The sequence below is a fragment of the Dipodomys merriami genome, unplaced genomic scaffold, assembly GCF_024711535.1.
Source record: "Dipodomys merriami isolate MVZ:Mamm:240054 unplaced genomic scaffold, mDipMer1.0.p SCAF_19, whole genome shotgun sequence".
In the NCBI taxonomy this organism is placed as follows: domain Eukaryota; kingdom Metazoa; phylum Chordata; class Mammalia; order Rodentia; family Heteromyidae; genus Dipodomys; species Dipodomys merriami.
Genome location: NW_027203270.1, coordinates 29,584,257 through 29,602,671, shown reverse-complemented (window position 1 = coordinate 29,602,671; position 18,415 = coordinate 29,584,257). Strand labels below are relative to the sequence as shown.

Genomic DNA, 18,415 nt, shown 5'->3' with positions numbered 1-18,415 from the left:
TATTTTTGCAATATATATATTTTAAACATCAGCTAAGGAATTTCACATTTCAATGACATAAACTGATTATCTATTTGATTTAATTTGATTATAGTTGTATACATTTGATAACAACACATCATTAAGGTAAACATATCATTACAATGAGAAGGCTGGGGGCTAGGAAGTGCTCTTGCCTTGCATGCATGAGGCCCTGGGTTTGATTCCTCAGCACCACATAAGCAAAAAGAAAAAACCACAAGTAGCGCTGTAGCTCAAGTGGTAGAGTGCTAGCCTTGAGCTGAAGAGCTGAGGGACAGTGCCCAGGCCCAGAGTTCAGACCCCACGATCGGACCCCCCCAAAACAAACAAACAAAACAAACAATGAGAAGGCTGTTTGAAGCTACAAGAGTACAAATGTTTTGGTGAATTTGACTTAGCCTACTGTTTTTCAGTTTTTTTCGAGACACGTCTCACTATGTTTCCTAGTCTTGGCCTTAAACTCAAACCTCTTGCCTCAGCCCTCTTAGTGCTGGGATTACAGGTATGTGTCATCATACCCAGCTAGTCTACTAATTGTTTTTCACTTTAGTCTTTGAATCTGCTTTTCTACTACTTCCTTACCTAACATAAGGGCCAATGTTTGGACACTACTATTTGAGAATTGGCCCTAAATTTTACAATATTATATACAATGGAAGTCTATGCTCCATCAGAAAGAAATCACACAGCCCCACTGGTTAGAAAATTGAGAGTCTTGGAAAAAATTATATTAAGTCAAGTAAGCAAGGCCCAAAGAAACAAAGGTCCCATGTTTTCCCTTATTTGCAATAACTAGTATATGTCTAGGACAAGCAGAAAAGGTCAAAAGCTATGGACATATGATCATGTAAGATGATGCTAAGTGAAATGAACCCCAAGATAGGGACACAAGAGGCTTTATCTTTGTTGCTGTTGTTTTAAATGTATTTATAATGTACTATGTGATTTTTTTTTTATTTCTTTTGTATGATCTTCCCCCATGGTATAAACCATTTTAACTATATTTGATTCCAGTGCCCTGCATCTTGCATATACTTTTTTCTAATTTGGGGAGGGGAAGGGAAATAACAAAATGCTGAAACAAGGATACAGGTTGACCCATTGTAACAATGAGATGTACAAGACATTATGTTGAGGGGGAGTGGGAGGGAGAGTTAGGGAAGGGATGGTAGGGGAAAAACAAAGGAGGGGTAACAATGCTTGATAGGAAATGTACTTATCTTACTCATAACTATAACCCCTCTGTACAGTATCTTTACAATAAAAAATATATATTAAAAAAAGATTAAAAAATTTTACAATATTAGAAATGTTTTTCCTAGTCAGGTGCCAATAACTCACGCCTGTAATCCTAGCTACTCAGGAGGTTAAATTCTGAGGATCAAGGTTTGAAGCCAGCCTGGGAAGAAAAATCTGTGAGACTATTCTCTACATTCAACTATACTAACAAATCTGGAAGTAGAGCTGTGGCTTATGTGGTAGAGCACTAGTTTTGAGCAGGACAGTATGCAGGCCCTTAAGTTCAAGCCCCAGGACCAGCACACACACACAAAAGAGTTTTCTTTAAGAAGCCCTAGCCTAGGGGGCTGGGAAGGTGGCTCAGTGGTAGAGCACTTGCCTTGCATGCATGAGGCCCTGGGTTCGATTCCTCAGCACCACATAAGCAAAAAGAAAAAAGCTGGAAGTGGCGCTGTGGCTTAAGTGGTAGAGTACTAGCCTTGAGCTGAAGAGCTGAGGGACAGCGCCCAGGCCCAGAGTTCAGGCCCCATGACCAGACTCCCCCCTCCCCCCAACCCCAAAAAAAAGTCCTAGCCTAAACTGAAGCAGTAAATTTTAGGGTCAGTCATAAAATACATAAAGTGAGAACAAAAAATCATTTTAGTTAAGATAAAAATGGCTATTCTGGTTTGGGAATGTGGCTCAGTGGTAGAGTACTTGCCTAGCATACATGAAGCCCCTGGGTTTGATTCTTCATTACCATATAAACAGAAAAAAGCCTGAAGTGGTGCTGTGGCTCAAGGGGTAGAACACTAGCCTTAGGCCAAAGAAACATAAGAGACAGTGTCCATGCCGATTTAAGCCCCATGACAGGCAAAAAAAAAAAAAAGGGGGGGGGGGGGAAGGGGGCTATGCTACTTCTGTACTCACCTTCACCCACTCATCTGGCTTGACATTTTTCAAAACCACATTCATTTCTGGCTTATCCATTAGAATTTTTTGTTTGGCTTGACTGGGGTCTTCACTAGTAGAGATTGTGATAGGAACCATCCATTGAGGACAATCTTCTCCTAAGCAAGAGAAAAACAAATAGAAAATTAAAAAATGATTTTCAACGGAAGAAATGGATAATAAAGTAGAAAAAGATGTCAGGGAGCCAGGCACTGGTAGCTCACACCTGTAATTCTAGCTACTCAGGAGGCTAAGATCTGAGGATCATGGTTCAAAACCAGCCCAGACAGAAAAGACCATGCATGAGACTCTCATCTCTAATTAATCAACAAAAATTTTGTCAGAAGTGGAGCTGTGGCTCAAGTGGTAGAGCACAATCCTTGAGTGCAAAAGCTCAGAGACAGCAACCCAGGTCCAGAGTTCAAGCCCCAGGATTGGCACAAACAAAACAAAAAAGTAATTATAACAGTAAGGAGGATGAAGGGCAGAAGGTCATGTTTCTTTATCAAATTTTGTGAGTATAACATGATAAAACATAGGTAGTTGTGACATATATACATATAATATATATGTCTAATGACATGAAGAAATACTTGCAAGTATTTGACTATCAGGAGGTGGAGGTAGGAGGATGAGTTTGAGATCAGCTTGGGCTACATAGTAAATTCCAGGTCAGACCAGCAATGCAGTAATACCAAATCTCAAAGTAAGCACTTACAAGCATAAATTCTGGGAGTTCAACTATTTTAATTCTGACTCTTTAACTTATTAAAGAGGTAGACCTTAAGAAAGTTGAGAAGATTAAAAAAAAATGTAGCCACCCATATAAACACACAGTAAGGCCTCTCTCAGGGATTAAGACTAAAGATATCACTTCTTGAGTGTTCCAATCTTTCTTTCCTCTATACAGCCTTTAATAATAGACATGAAAATTTAAAAAATTCTAAGTGACTAAATACTACAAATATCTTGTAAAATTCTTTTCTTTTTCCTTTGAGACAAGGTCTTATGTAGTCTAGAACGTCTTAAGATTCTCCTAACCTCATCCTCCCAACTGATGATTACAGGTGCCAACATTTCCAGCTTAAATTTTCTCTTTGGATTTCTTTCTTTCCTTTGTCAGTGATAGGGGGCTTGAACTCTGGGCCTGGGTGCTGTCCCTGAGCTCTTCAGCTCAAGGTGCACGCTCTACCGCAGCAGCACTTCCAGTTTTCTGGTGATTAATTGGAGATAAGAATCTCACAGACTTTCCTGCCTGGGCTGGGTTTTGAACCTTGATCCTCAGATCTCCACCTCCTGAATAGCTAGGATTACTGGCATGAGCCACTGGCTCCTGGCTCTCTTTTGATTAAATTTCATTTTTATTCTTTCAACATCTCCTTGCTTTTACTTAATCCCATTAAGTTATAAAAATGAGTATCATTTTCTATTAGCTGGAAGACTCCTGGTATGGTACCCAAATTTGTTAATCAGCTCCCAGTTACAGCTATTGCTTACCAACATATGGTCCACTGGCACAGAACTTCTTTTGAGACAATCTCAGTAATCTGTCATCTTCTACCTAAAAAGGTAAAACAAATGCTATAACAGCATCAACCATCTTTTTTTTCCCTGTGTTTGTGGGAGTTTTTCTACAAGAATTAGAAGGTAGAACCAAAATAATCAAATGTCTTATGAGTGCACAAAACTTAATGCAATAAAGATGATTATACCATAGAATGGGCAAAAAGCTCACTATTTTTCATTTAGCCATCAAAATAAAATATTCTAAATAAAAGCTCAAATTCTGGCTGGGCATCAGTAGCAAACCCTTGTAAAACTAGCTACTCGGGCGGCTGAAATCTCAGGATTAGGGTTCTAAGCCACACCTCCACTTCTAGATTTTTGCTAGTTATCTGGAGTTAAGAGACTCAAAGGTTTGTCTGGCTTTGATCCGCAGATCTCAGCATCCTGGTAGTTAGATTACAGGTGTGAGCCACTAGTACCTGGCATGGATTTTCTTTTTTGAGACAAAGTCTTGCTGTGCAGCCTAACATGGCCTCTAATTCCTCATTCTCCCACTTCAACCTCCCATGTGCTGGGATTACAGGCATACATCTCTACACCTAGGTTTAGAAAGGATTTTTTTTGGGGGGCGGGGGGCGCGGAACCTCAATCCTGGGGCTTGAACTCAGGGCCTATGCATTGTTCCTGAGCTTATTTTGCTCAAGGCTAGTGCTCTACCACTTGAACCACAGTACTACTTCCAGCTTTTTCTACTTCTGTGGTACTGAGGAATCCAACTCAGGGCTTCATACATGTGAGGCAAGCATTCTACCACTAAGGCACAATCCCAGCCCTATAAAGGATTTTTTTTTAAAGAGTACCTGTTCAGCTTCCACATAAATGAGAGGGAATCCCATTTGTTTGGTCCAGGTACTCATCACAGCTGCTATAGGTTTGCCACTAGCACTTTCCAAACTTTCCCAAAGATCCTCTAGAAAGTAAATGTAAACAATATTAATCTAAAATGTTTATATGTTTATTTTCCTAAATCACCAGAAATTTTATATAACGTTTAACACTATTTGACTATTCTTTTGTTCTTTTAGGTTCAGGAAACAATAATTCTAACATCTACCCCTGAATACCATCCTTTGGCCCTCTGCTAGAAAAGTAGAATCAAGTCTCAATAATGCCTTTTTAATTGTATCCTCTAGTATTATAGACGTAGGACAGTACTGTATCATCCCTCTGTGAATATAAATACCTTGTACCTGCTTTATGATACGTAATAATGACTGTGCTTTATCAGAGCTGTTTTTAATGATATTACTCAAGAATGTTTTCTTTCCAGATGATGATTGAGAAGTTAATAAAAAAAAAATGGTGCCAGGTACCACAACAGTAACAGAACTTTGCATTTTTCTGGGGTTTTGTTTTTTGGGTTTTTTTGTTTTGTTTTGTTTTCTACTTTTGTCAGTTTATTAAATTGATGTCTTAATTTTCAAAATAAGCACTAGCTACTACTTGAGTGAGATTCAATGTTATTTTGATTGTGTTCACAAGTTAGGGACATTTTCCTTACTTCTCTGTTGTGAATAAGACAAACCTTGTCAGTATCTTTTAGCACTTCATAGCTTAAAATTCTAACAGCTTCAGATTTAGGTTTACAGTTTGCTATTGATGAGACTAGGTCTGGTCTTGACAATAAAGCCACCATTGGGGTTTTGTTTTTTATCTTTTTTTTTTCTTTTTTATTAATGGATATGCTGGATGTCTAATTTTGTTCAGATGAATGCAGAACCTGGAAAAGCTGTTGCTGCTATTGATGCATAACATACTGCTATTATTGGTCTTTTTATATAAATATATATATATATATACATATATATAATTTGAATTTTTGGAAACTTTAGCTGTGCTGTCAACTTTGGAAAAAGTATCCCAGTTTACCGGGTTGAGTTGGCATTGTACAGAAATTAATAGCCATATTGGTCTAAAAATGTTAAACTTAATTTTTTTCCATTTGTACAGGGGTAAATGCACTGTATTAAATATGTAAGGTCTTATCTACGTGGGTTTGATTACAGAAACTAATAAAGTATTCTCTAAATAATGAAAAAAAACCAATGTTAATCTAAAATGTTTATATGTTTATTTTCCTAAACCATCAGAAATTTTATATAACTTTTAACACTATTTGACTATTCTTTTGTTCTTTTAGGTTCAGGAAACAGTAATTCTAACATCTATCCCTGAATGCTGCAGCTCAATAAATTTCATTATAAAAACTGGTCTTTTAACATGTACTTAATTATTCTAATGTATAAAAAATTATAATTGACAAAAAATGGAGGAATTCAAAGAAAAAATAAAGATAGACACAGTAACATGTTCATGTATACTATTTCCTAAACAGTCACAAACTTAAATGCCATTACATCCATTCAATTAACCAAAGTTAAAACACAGTCAATGATAAAACTGAAATAAAACTTATGAGTTGTTTATCAGACAAGGGAAGGGAACATTCCAGGTAAAGAGAATAAATGATCTATGCACAAACAGGGAAGCATAAGATAGAACACTTGAAGCAATACTTGTTGAGGCAACAACTCAGCAGTGTCTTCATTAAGCTACAGAATAGGGAGCACAGTAGTAGGAGTAACAGATGAGGTGAAAAAAACTGGCAGTTTCAGACAGTATGGCTTACAAAGAGGGATGAATCCAGTGATCAAGTAGAGTGATAAAACTAGCTACACCCTCTCTAGAGATATTCATTCTAGCTTTAGTTTAGCAAATGAAGTTGAAAGGACTGGGAAAGGGGATGAAGTAATGAGTTAATTAACAAGTAATTGCAGAACTGTAGTGGAGAGATCACAAAGTGGATTAGAAGGGCTATGTGAACAGACATATGACTCTGGAACTTCGGCAAGAAGTTAAAGACCATGAGCAATAACTAAAATATAGTTTAATAACAAGTATCTTCCATAAATAACAAGACCAAACAAAACTGTCAAAGAGTAGCCTTTGCTATTCAAAGTGTAGCATAACTCAGTAACATTAGATTTACCCAGGTATGTTAGAAATGTACTAATATATACAGAGTAACAATATTTTATCTCCATTTCAATCTCAACCTATTAAAGATTACCTGTGGCAGCATTCTTTTGTTGAAACTTGGTTAAATACATATTCATTCCTTTTTTAAAGTCCTGAGAAAATAAAGTTAAATGCAAGAGTCAGATCTCAGGATTTATATTGTATGTGCATATTTGTAGTCAAAAGCAAGGCTGGCACTGTCAAACTTGTAATCCTAGGTACTGAGAAGGCAGAGCTATGAAAATCTCAGGTTTTAACTGGCCCAGATAGAAAAGTCTGTAAGATTCATCTCCCAATTAACTAGCAAAAAGGTGGGATGGAAGTGTAGCTCAGATGGTAAGAATGCCTGTCAGCTGTGAGCAAAAAAGCTAAGCAAGGCATTGATGACTCACATCTCTAATCCTAACTTACCCAGGGCAGGTGAGATCTTAGAAATATAGTTCAAAGCCAGCTCAGGCAGAAAAAAAAAACACCCCATGAGACTCCTATTTGCAATTAACCACCAAAAAGCCAAAAGTGACTGTTGCTCAAGCGGTTGAGTCTAGACTTAAGCAAAAAACCTAATGGAAAGAATCTAGGCCCCAAGTTCAAGTTCTAGTAATGGCACCATGTATGCACATACACAGAAATTAAATACTCAAGTGTCAGATGTACTACAAAATATATATTCTTTTTTTTTTTTTTTTTGGGGGGGGGTCCAGTTGTGGGGCATGAACTCTGGGCCTGGGTGCTGTCCCTGAGCTCTTCAGCTCAAGGCTAGCACTCTACCACTTGAGCCACAGTGCCATTTCTGGCTTTTTTCTTTTTGCTTATGTGGTGCTAAGGAATCGAACCCAGGGCCTCATGCATGCAAGGCAAGTGCTCTACCACTGAGCCACCTTCCTAGCCCACAAAATATATATTCTTTTGATGCCTACTACCTTAAGACTGTATACTTGCCAGACACCAGTGTTCATACCTGGAACCCTAGCTACTCGGGAGGCTGAGATCTGAGGACTGTGCTTCCAAGTCAGCCAAAGAAGGAAAGTCTATGACACTCGTTCTCTCCAATTAACTACCAAAAAAGCCAGAGTGGAGCTGTGGCTCAAGTGGTAGAAAGCCTTGAGCGAAAAAGCTCAGGGACAACATTCAGACTGAGTTCAAGCCCGAGAATGTATACCCTTTTTCTTCTACTTTTGCTTTTAAGTTTTATACTAACTTCCCATTGCTACTCCTGCACATCACTCTTCTAGAAGACCCCAATAGTCAATATAAAAAGAAATACAGGGGCTGGGAAGGTGGCTCAGTGGTAGAGCACTTGCCTTGCATGCTCGAGGCCCTGGGTTCGATTCCTCAGCACCACATAAGAAAAAAGCCGGAAGTGGCGCTGTGGCTCAAGTGGTAGAGTGCTAGCCTTGAGCTGAAGAGCTGAGGGACAGCGCCCAAGCCCAGAGTCCAGGCCCCACGACCAGACCCAAAAAAAAAACAAAAAAGAAAAGAAAAGAAAAGAAATATAGGCCGGGCACTGGTGGCTAACGCCTGTAATCCTAGCTACTCAGGAGGCTGAGATCTGAGGATCGAGGTTCAAAGCCAGCCCGGGCAGAAAAGTCTGTGAGACTCTTATCTCCAATAAACCACTAGAAAACTGGAAGTGGCACTGTGAGTCAAGCAAAAGAGCGCTCGCCTTGAGCTGAAGAGCTGAGGGGCAGCACCCAGGCCCAGAGTTCAAGCCCCACATCCGACAACACCCCCCACACACAGATAAAGCAAAACATATATAGAAATTTAGCTTTACAAAATGAGACATTTTGTCCATGTAAACCTGTGAACAGAAGATTTTAAAAAAATGTTTTTTACCTTATCCCCAATGTAGTCATGCAGCATTCGGATAACAGATGCACCTTTGCTATATGATATAGCATCAAATATCTCATCAACTTCAGATGGATGGCCCACACTGACCTGGCAGACAGTGTGATTCAGGGTTATGACAGGAAGCAGACAGCCTGTAATACTAAATTACATAAAAGCTTTCTAGGAAAACCCTTCTAATTCCTAAGATATTTTTCTGCCTTTAATGCACTCATAAAGTACATAACAATCATTAAAAGTGTAGCTAATTAATCTTAATAAAGTGAAAGATGATGAGGATCATGTTCTCTATTCTAGTCCAGACACTGCTCTGCTCAGAGGCAAGTCATTATATTTATTCATAGGAGTATAGGGAGAGGTGAGTAGAGAAGAAATGTAGAGATAAAAACATTTAGTTACCTACACTAATTATAATTACTTTATGATTAAAACATTAAATAATTATTTTACAATTAAAGAAGATACTAGCTAAATATGTTAAAGTAAGATTGTTGCTCTCCTTCGGATGCAAGATTTCTATATATAAACTACTTGTAGTAAGAATAGACTAAATCAAGAGAAAACAAACACAGAAACAGACTAGAATAATAAAATATGTCCGTATTTTCCTTGAAACAATGGAATCATAGTGTTACTCAACAGATATGGTTTCTCTCACACTATTCAATAAAACCTTATGTAGTATCTTCCTCTACAAAGATAAAATTTTTATAAGGCCTATCTTAAAAACATCAATTAGAATTTACTCTTGTCAGATTTTTAAAGACTGGAAATATAAACTAAAAAACAAGCTATACCACCCAGCAATTAAGCATCTCTAAAACAAATTATTTTATTGGGAAGGAAAGTAGTTATAGGCCAATGGTTGGAAAGTATAACTCACTTCAATAGGATGACTGTTATCTAAGGCATCAAGCTCCTGGGCTCGGGTATAATCAGCAGAAACAAACTGAGTCCAGATATCATATTCTGGAAAGCAGTGGTCCACACATAGATATTCAATCCAGGATGCAAAGCCTTCATTTAACCAGAGATGAGTCCACCATTCCTTTAAAAAAAAAAAAAAAGTATAAAAATAAGTGAGGAAAACAAAATGACTGTCTTTCCACTAATTTGAAAAAAAGTTGCTTAAGGAAAAAAAAAAAGTTTGTTCTACTATACTCCCAAATTTGTAATTTAATGAGCAAAAATTCTGAAGCCACTTAGTGAAAAACTCGTATTTTGTCAACAGATGGCAAGAAAGGTCAGTCAGCTGGTGATCTTAAAATTATGCTTGGAGAACATTTTCAAAACTCCAGAAACTTCTTATTACCACAGGTAGAAAGAGGGTGGAGTACATATACGGAAAAGGGAAAGAGCAGATAAAAGTAGGCAAGAGCAGAGAAGTGAAAAGTATCATTATATAAGATTTAGCTTAGTAATCAACTGTTATGGCTCACACCTATAATTCCACCCAGAAAGTGGAAGTAGAAAAATTATCAGGTCAAGTCCAGCCTGAGTTGTGAGAAGTTGCTATGAGACTCTGTCTCAAAAACAGAGTTAGGGCTGGGAAGGTGTCTCCGTGGTACTGTGCTTGCCTCGCATGCATAAGGCCCTGGGTTTGATTCCTCAGCACTACATAAGCAGAAAAAAGCCGGGAATGGCACTGTGGCTCAAGTGGTAGGGAGCTAGCCTTGAGCTGAAGAGCTGAGGGCCAGCGCCCAAGCCCAGAGTTCAGGCCCCTCCACCAATCAAAAAAACAAACAACAACAACGACAAAAAAAACCCAAAAAGCTAGGCTTTAGTGGCTTATGACTGTAACCCTAGCTATTCAAGCTAGGAGGCTAAGATCTGAAAATCAAGGTTTGAAGCCAGCCTGAACAGGAAAGTTCATGAGACCCTTACCCCCAATTAACCATCCAGAAGCTGGCAGTGGAACAGTGGCTCAAGTGGTGTAGATGGGGAGCCTTAAGCAAAAAACTCAGAGACAAAGCCCAGGCCCTATGCAAAAATTCTGAAGCCATTTAGTAAAAAAATCATTTTTGTGTCAACATATGTCTAGAAAGGTCAGTTGGGGATCTTAAGAGTTATGATTAGGGAACATTTTTTTTGGGGGGGGGTCTGGTCGTGAGGCCTGAACTCTGGGCCTGGGCGCTGTTGATTAGGGAACATTATTAAAATACTAAAGTAACTTCTTCCAAATTTTTATGTCGAGATTAACACAAAAACAAAACAAAACTCAAGACAGACTATATTCCTAGCTATCTGGAGGCAGATGAGGGATAGAGGTTCAAAGCCAACCTGAGAAAAATGTTCACAAGACTTCATCTCATCCAGAAGCTGGGTATACTGACATATACTATCTATCATCACATTTGTATGGGGAAGCACAAATTGGCTGGGCCTGGACATAATCACAACAACAACAATGCAAAAAGGACTACTAGAGTGGCTCAAGTGATATAGTTTCTATCTAGCAAGTATGAGGTCCTCAGTTAAATACCAAAAAGACAAAAATGAAAAATAAAATAAAAAGCTAGTGGGAAAAAATAAAGGGGAGGCTAGGGGCAAAGCTCAAGTGATAAAGCACTTGCCTATAAAGTGCTGCATATACTTCAATCGCCAGTATTAAAAACAAAACTATTAGCTGGGCATCAGTGGCTCATGCCTGTAATCCTAGCTACTCAGGAGGCTGAGATCTGAGGATCATGGTTCAAAGCCAGTCCAGGCAGGAAAGTCCGTGAGACTCATCTCCAATTAACCACCAGAAAACTGGAAGTGGCGCTGTGGCTAGAGTGCTAGCCTTGAGCTGAAGAGCTGAGGGATAGCACCAAGGCCCACCCAGAGTTCAAGCCCTATGACCGCCAAAAAAAAAAAGAAAGAAATATCATGGTAGGAAGTAGTTCAACGATGAATGTTAATATCTGAGTATGAAATTCTCACCTGCTAATAAAACTACATGGCAAGTGGGATGAACAAAGACTGAGTGCCAAAATATTTTTTGAGGTGTATCAACTTTTTAGAAAGATGATTTCGATCTAATTTTATTACAGTTGATTAAAGCGCTTAATAATGTATTAATCCAAGACAGAGGCCAAGGGATTTTGGTTGAAAAACAAAGTGCATTTTGAAATTCTAAAAGAATCAGATTGGGGAAAGGGGATGCTTGAACTCAGGGTCTCAAGCTTTCACCTAGCTTTTATGTTCAACACTGGCACACTATCACTTGAGCCATACCTCTACTTTCTTTTTTTTTTTTTTTTGTGCCTGTCCTAGGGTTTGAACTCAAGTACCTGATTACTGTTCCTTAACTTTTTTTACTCAATGTAGTGCTCAATCACTTGAGCCACAGCTCCCTTTCCAGCTTTTTGAAGGTTAGAGATAAGTGTCTCACAGACTTTCCTGCTTGAGCTGGTTCTGAATCATGATCCACAGATCTCAGTCTCCTGAGTAGCTAGGATGATAAGCATGATCCACACTGGCACTCAGCAAAAGGGTTGTTTTGTTTTTGTTTTTTTCCCTTCTGGTACTGGTTCTGGGGTTTGAACTCAGGGCCTCAGTGTTTTCCCTGGGCTTTTTGCTAAAGGTTAGTACTCTGCTACTTGAGCCACACCTCTACTTCTGGCTTTTTGGCGGTTAACGGGAAATAAGAATGTTCTTACAGCCGAGCGCTGGTGGCTCACGCCTGTAATCCTAGCTACTCAGGAGGCTGAGATCTGAGGATCGGGGTTCAAAGCCAGTCTGGGCAGGAGAGACCGTGAGAGTCCTATCTCCAATAAACCACCAGAAAACCGGAAGTGGCGCTGTAGCTCAAGTGGTAGAGCGCTCGCCTTGAGCTGAAGAGCTGAGGGACAGCGCCCAGGCCCAGAGTTCAAGCCCCATGACTGACAAAAAAAAAAAAAAAAAAAAGAATGTTCTTACAGACTTTCATCCTGAATAGCTACGATTATAGGCATGAGCCACCAATACCCGGCCAAAAGAGTTTATTTTTGGTTGTTGTTGTTGTTGTTGTTTTAAGCAACTCCTTCTTAGATGTCTCAGTTGCTAAATATCTTACTTTCTTGCTTTTTTTTTTTTTTTTGGCTGGTCATGGGGCTTGAACTCTGGGCCTGGGGGCTGTCCCTCAGCTCTTCTGCTCAAGGCTAGCATTCTACCTACCACCTGAGCCCTACCACCTGAGCCACAGCACCACTTCTGGCCTTTTCTGTTTATGTGGTGCTGAGGAATCAAACCCAGGGATTCATGCATGTGAGGCAAGCACTCTACCACTGAGCCACCTTCCCAGCTCCTTTCTTGCTTATTTCTAAGACATAAGGAAGTTAACGAATATCCAAGCAAGTATACAACTCTTGGAAGTCTTTTAAGTGCTGTCGAAGAATCTGGTAAACCCAGGGCTTTGCATATGCTAGGCAAGTACTCTACCACTAAGCTACCTCCCTAACCCTGATAAAATACTTTTCTCTTTTTTCCCAAAGATTTCTTTATTAAGTAACTTCATATATTTTATACGACAGTGGCGTAGTTATAATTAGCTAAAGTCACCAATGCATTTTAACCTTCACAATGATAATCATCTTCATTCTAATCTACAAAGTTTATGAACTTTATGAACATTAACAATAAAACTATATCTTCCATGGAGAAAAACAAAGGAGGAGGTAACAATGCTCAATCAGAAATGTACTCATTACCTTACTCATGTAACTATAACCCCTCTGTACAGTATTTTTACAATAAAAAATATGTCTTTAAAAAAACAAACTATTCTTTCAGATCGGGTGATATGTACATTTCTTTCCTTCTGCTTGGTCCTAATAAATTCTTTTCAAAGGCAGATCTTGAAAATAAAATTTTTCTATCACTCAACTATTTTTAGTGTAATATTATAGCCAAATATTATAAAAGCTGATGTGGTCAAGATGATGTACAGCAGGATGAAGATAAATATATTAGAGCACTTAAAAATATTAAATACCATAGTAACAAGATTTCCAAACCACTGATGGGCAAGTTCATGTCCCACAACCAGAGCAACCCACTGGCGTGATGAAGAACAGGAGTTTTTTGGATCAATAAGCAATGCAGTCTCCCTGTATTTCAAAAAAACAACAACAACAACAACAACAACGAAACAATGTAAATATTGCATTAAAAGTGGGCATACATAGTGAGAAGGATTCTGACAGTAAATGATATGGCCAGATTAGGCTTTAAAGATATTAATAAAACAATTCCAGAATAGAGTAGAAAAAGTCTGAGGACTACCATAATAATAGAATTCATTCAACAAAAGATCAAACTAAGCCAGGGTGCCAGTGGCTCACGCCTGTAAGCCTAGCTGCTCAGGAGGCTGAGATCTGAGGATCACAGTTCAAAGCCAGCCCAGGCAGGAAAGTCTGAGACTTTTATCTCCAATAAACCACTAGAAAACCCAAAGTGGCTCTGTAGCTCAAGCGATAGAGCACTCACCAAGAGCGCAGGGACAGCACCCAAGCCCAGAGTTCAAGTGCCACCATGGACCAAAAAAAAAAAAAAAAGATCAAACTAGTCTCCAGTGGCTCATGTCTGTAATCCTAGCTACTCAGGAGGCTGAGCCTGGGCAGGAGTGGGAGACTCTTAACTCTAATTAACCACCAGAAAACAGGAAGTGGAGTTGTGATTCGAAGTGGTAGAGTGCTAGCCTTGAGCAGAAAAACTCAGGGACAGTGCACAGGCTAAGTTCAAGTCACATAACTGACCAAAAGAGAGAAAGAGGAGAAAGAGAAAGAGAAAGAGAAAGAAAGGGAAAGAGAAAGGGATAGAGGGAGAGAGAGAGAGAGAGATATCAAAGGCATGATTCAAATTTATCTTTTAATCTGAAATTTTGTAATTATTTCTGATTAGAGATGATTATGCTAGACAAAGTCTTTTCATTAAATGAGGGAAATATAGCAGAGGAAAATGCATTCCAACATCCTCAAAAGAACACTGAACAGGCTGTCTAAAACTCAGCTCATCTAAAAAGGCAAGTGAAAAAGCAAAAAATTGTTTAAGGACTCTGCTTCAAAAATTATACAAACCACATGTTTGTGTTATGGTAACAGACATGTGAAAAATTAGCTAGAAGATACAAAATAAGGGGAGGTTCTTCAAATTGGATAAATAACTGTGAAACTACTGGGAGGAAGAAAAGGCACCAAAATGAGAAACTCAGCCAAGAACACAACTAAAAACGCTACTAATGCCAGATGCTCACTTTCATTGCTTTTTTTTGTTTGTTTGTTTTTTGGTGGCAGTTCTGGGGCTTGAATCATCAACTTTCAAAATCTTACACCCTTGGATAGTAGCACCAGAAAGGGAAGTCCATCTGCATTCTTGAAATGTTAATGGAACTGAGGGAGAGGCAGAAAGTTTTATACCAGATCATAAAGCAGAAGCTACTCAACTGTGATTAGGAGTGAAGACCTTATGAAGTCAGTGATTGGAAAGATAAGGCAGGGTGACGTGTCATTAACATACCTATAAGTAACAAGGCCCCAGTTCTCCATGGCACCTTCATAAAATAAATATAAACATTTATTGATATACATATGTGCATACTTTTTCCTCAAAAAAAATCACAAAATTCAAATAAAGTTATTACAATTCAGCAATAAAACGAAATTTACTTTACCAGCTGCAAAGTCAGCAATAGCAATGAGATCAATTTTAGGTAGAGGATAAGGAACATTGAAGTATTCTTTATAAAAAGGCAAGGTTTTAGCAGCAACCTATAAAAGCACACAAAAAAGAACCATCTGATGAGTATTTTTTTAATGAGTCATATACAAATCCACAAAGGAAACCTGCTGCAAGACAAAGTATCTCAAACTATGAGAAATCAATTCTAGAAAGCCCTTCTCCTTCACAGACTAACTTAGCCCAAGCTTTATATATACCAGCCAAACTGACTCGTAAGTGTAACTTATATTCTTACACTCATTTCCTAGGAAAATAAGTTTCACTTTTATATTCTTTCTTCTTTTTCTGTGGGTTTGAACCCACAGCCCCATGCATGCTAAACATGCACTCTACCACTAAGCTATATTACAGCACTGACTTTTATAGTCTCTGAATAGTTATAAAATGTTAATGTAACATCAATGTTGATATATCCAAAATTCTATTAAAAAATGAAATGAAAGAAGCATAAAAACTTTCAGACTAAATTACAAGTAACTGTACTAATAATTGATCAGAAATGTAAATTCCCCAACCTGGAGTTATGGACTGTTGGAACAATCCTCTTCAAGTACATTTACCTCTAACGCAAATTTTCCTTGTTCTGCTTTGCCAACAGGGGTGTAAACACGGACACACACACCATCTTTTGACCTTGTTTCTACAAAGTCATATTCACCCACAACAAATGCCACCAGATATGTAGACATAACAGGTGTGCGGGCAAACTTCACTTCCACTAAATTTTCATCATCAGGGTATGGTTTCCGGTCAATTACATTCTTAAGGGGGAAAAAAAGGAAAATTTAAACATTTTCATTAATATCCTAGAGCAAACACTAGCCAAAAACTACAGGCTTTCATTCAGTGTTTTTATCCTGTTAATATCTTTCCTCTAAAAAGTGGTCTGAGCTAGGTACAGGTGCCTGTACTACTCAGGAAGTAACTATTCAGGAAGCTGACATCTAAAGATCTCGGTTCCAAGGCAGCCCCCAAAGACTTACCTTATCTCTAATTAACTACCCAAAAATTGGAAGTGGGTTGTGGCTCCCAGTGGTAAAACACTAACCTTGAGCAAAAAGCTTAGGGACAGTACCCAGGCCCTGAGTTCAAGTCTATAATCCACAAAAAATAAAAAAAGAACAAGTGATCTGATAATGCACTTATACTAAAAAGTGGGTAGCTAAAAAGTATTAAAATTCTCAAGTACTTGAGACAAGAGGAATCAATTTTTCTTGAATATATATTATACGCCAAGCACTGGGATGTTTTCCAGTAAGACTTCAATACTTTTCAAATGAAATAAGAACAGGAGAAAACAATTAGTAACAAATGACATTGTATGTCAAGCACTGACTGCTCATGCGTATAATCCCAGGTACTCAAGAGGATCTTAGGGTTCCAGTTTAGAACCAGACCAAGCAGACAAATCCAAGAAACTCTTATGTCTAATTAACTGGGCTGGTGGGGGGGGGGGGGGGGGCGAGGACCACACACAGAAGTACAGGCATAGCTCAAGTGGTAGGCAGGAGCAAAAAAGCTGAACAAGACTACAAGGCCTTCAGCTCACACCTCAGAATACACACACACACACACACACACACACACACACACACACACACACACACACACACACACACACTCTCTCTCTCTCTCTCTCTCTCTCTCTCTCTCTCTCTCTCTCTCTCTCTCTCTCTCTCTCTCTCTCTCTCTCTCTCAATTAATTAAAAAAATAGATTGTGGGCTGGGTGCCAGTGGCTCACGCCTGTAATCCTAGCTACTCAGGAGGCTGAGATCTGAGGATCATGGTTCAAAGGCAGACTGGACAAGCAAAGTCCATGAGGCTCTTATCTCTAACCACTAGAAAACCAGAAATGATGCTGTAGTGGAGTGCTTGCTTTGAGCTGAATTGCTCAGGGACAGTGCCCAGGCCGAGAGTTCAAGCCCCACAACTACCCCTCCACCTCCCCCCCACCAAAAAAAAAGAAAAGAAAAGAAAAAAGATTGTGGAATCTCTCATCTCAAAAGGTATGGATTTCTAGAGTATTCTCTGAACCAAGGCGCTGGCCCTACACAAATTGGTGAAGTTTTCATTTACCTTTGAAATTCCTAACTTCCCTTTGGTCTACTCCTTCTTTTCTATTCAAGCTCTTATCCCCTCAAATTTTATTGTTTCTTCCAAGAAAGAGTTAAATAAAAAAAGACTTTATATATTCATTTATACTATCGAATATTTGAGAAGAGAATGATATTCTACCTATGGAATTCTCTATACCATAAGCAGGCAAAAAAAGCCAGTTAATTTCAGAGGTAATACACTTTTCCAATATCCCCAGAATCAGAATACAGGCTACAGGTTATTTCACATCTTAAATAAGACAAGCCTAAGCAAAGCATTTTAAGTAATAAATGGCTTACTTTATATAAATGGTTAAGAGTATAAAAAGCATAGTCATTAAAGAAGATGATAACTCAGAAGCTAAAACATATTTTATTATAAAACTACAATTTCTGGTACTTAAATATAAAAGTTCTTTTCTTTCAACTAATTTATCTAACATTTGTATTGCTAAATTTAAAAAACTAAATTTTTCTTAAAGCAAATGATTATATTAATGTATTAAACAAGGATTCATTATTCAACAGGGGAAATTGCTCCAAATATAAAAGGCAATTGAGTAAAAGAGAGCTCACTGGAAATAAATAGTAGTTGTGTTTGCAGTATATACTAAAGTTACTATGCTAAGTAATAATAACATGTTACACCATCTAATCACAGCAAACCAAATATACCATAATAAAAATCTTGAGACTTTTAAGCACATACATACCATGTTTGATAAAGCTACTCTGTCTTTGGGAACAACCAATGAGATATCAAAAGTTGCTTTGATGGCAGGTTCATCCCAGCAAGGAAAAGCTCTCCGGGCATCAGTGGCCTTGAGAAAAGAATATGAAATACAAATACCATTAAGTTAACCTTACAGTCTATTTCATGAAACAACTACCATTACTTTATAATTCAGTAATTTGTCAGTTGATATTCAACCAAATATTTCTTTTCTATTCAGTGTCAGGCAATAGGCTACAAACTAACTACAAAGAAAGGTGG

The 18,415-nt window shown here is 38.3% G+C and overlaps 1 protein-coding gene across 3 annotated transcripts in view; it reads right to left on the bottom strand.

The window, feature by feature from the left end:
• The window catches only part of Npepps (aminopeptidase puromycin sensitive), a 100,073-nt gene that overhangs the window by 23,485 nt on the left and 58,173 nt on the right, over window positions 1–18,415 (bottom strand). For all 3 annotated transcript variants that reach the window (XM_070028203.1, XM_070028202.1, XM_070028204.1), the window contains 11 exons: window positions 18,135–18,242; window positions 15,885–16,085; window positions 15,257–15,353; window positions 15,103–15,136; window positions 13,580–13,694; window positions 9,509–9,673; window positions 8,611–8,715; window positions 6,827–6,887; window positions 4,557–4,666; window positions 3,688–3,751; window positions 2,170–2,309 (listed from right to left, as the gene is read on the bottom strand). In XM_070028203.1, coding sequence (XP_069884304.1) covers window positions 2,170–2,309; window positions 3,688–3,751; window positions 4,557–4,666; window positions 6,827–6,887; window positions 8,611–8,715; window positions 9,509–9,673; window positions 13,580–13,694; window positions 15,103–15,136; window positions 15,257–15,353; window positions 15,885–16,085; window positions 18,135–18,242 — 1,200 coding nt within the window. The remainder of the gene's footprint in view (window positions 1–2,169; window positions 2,310–3,687; window positions 3,752–4,556; window positions 4,667–6,826; window positions 6,888–8,610; window positions 8,716–9,508; window positions 9,674–13,579; window positions 13,695–15,102; window positions 15,137–15,256; window positions 15,354–15,884; window positions 16,086–18,134; window positions 18,243–18,415) is intronic.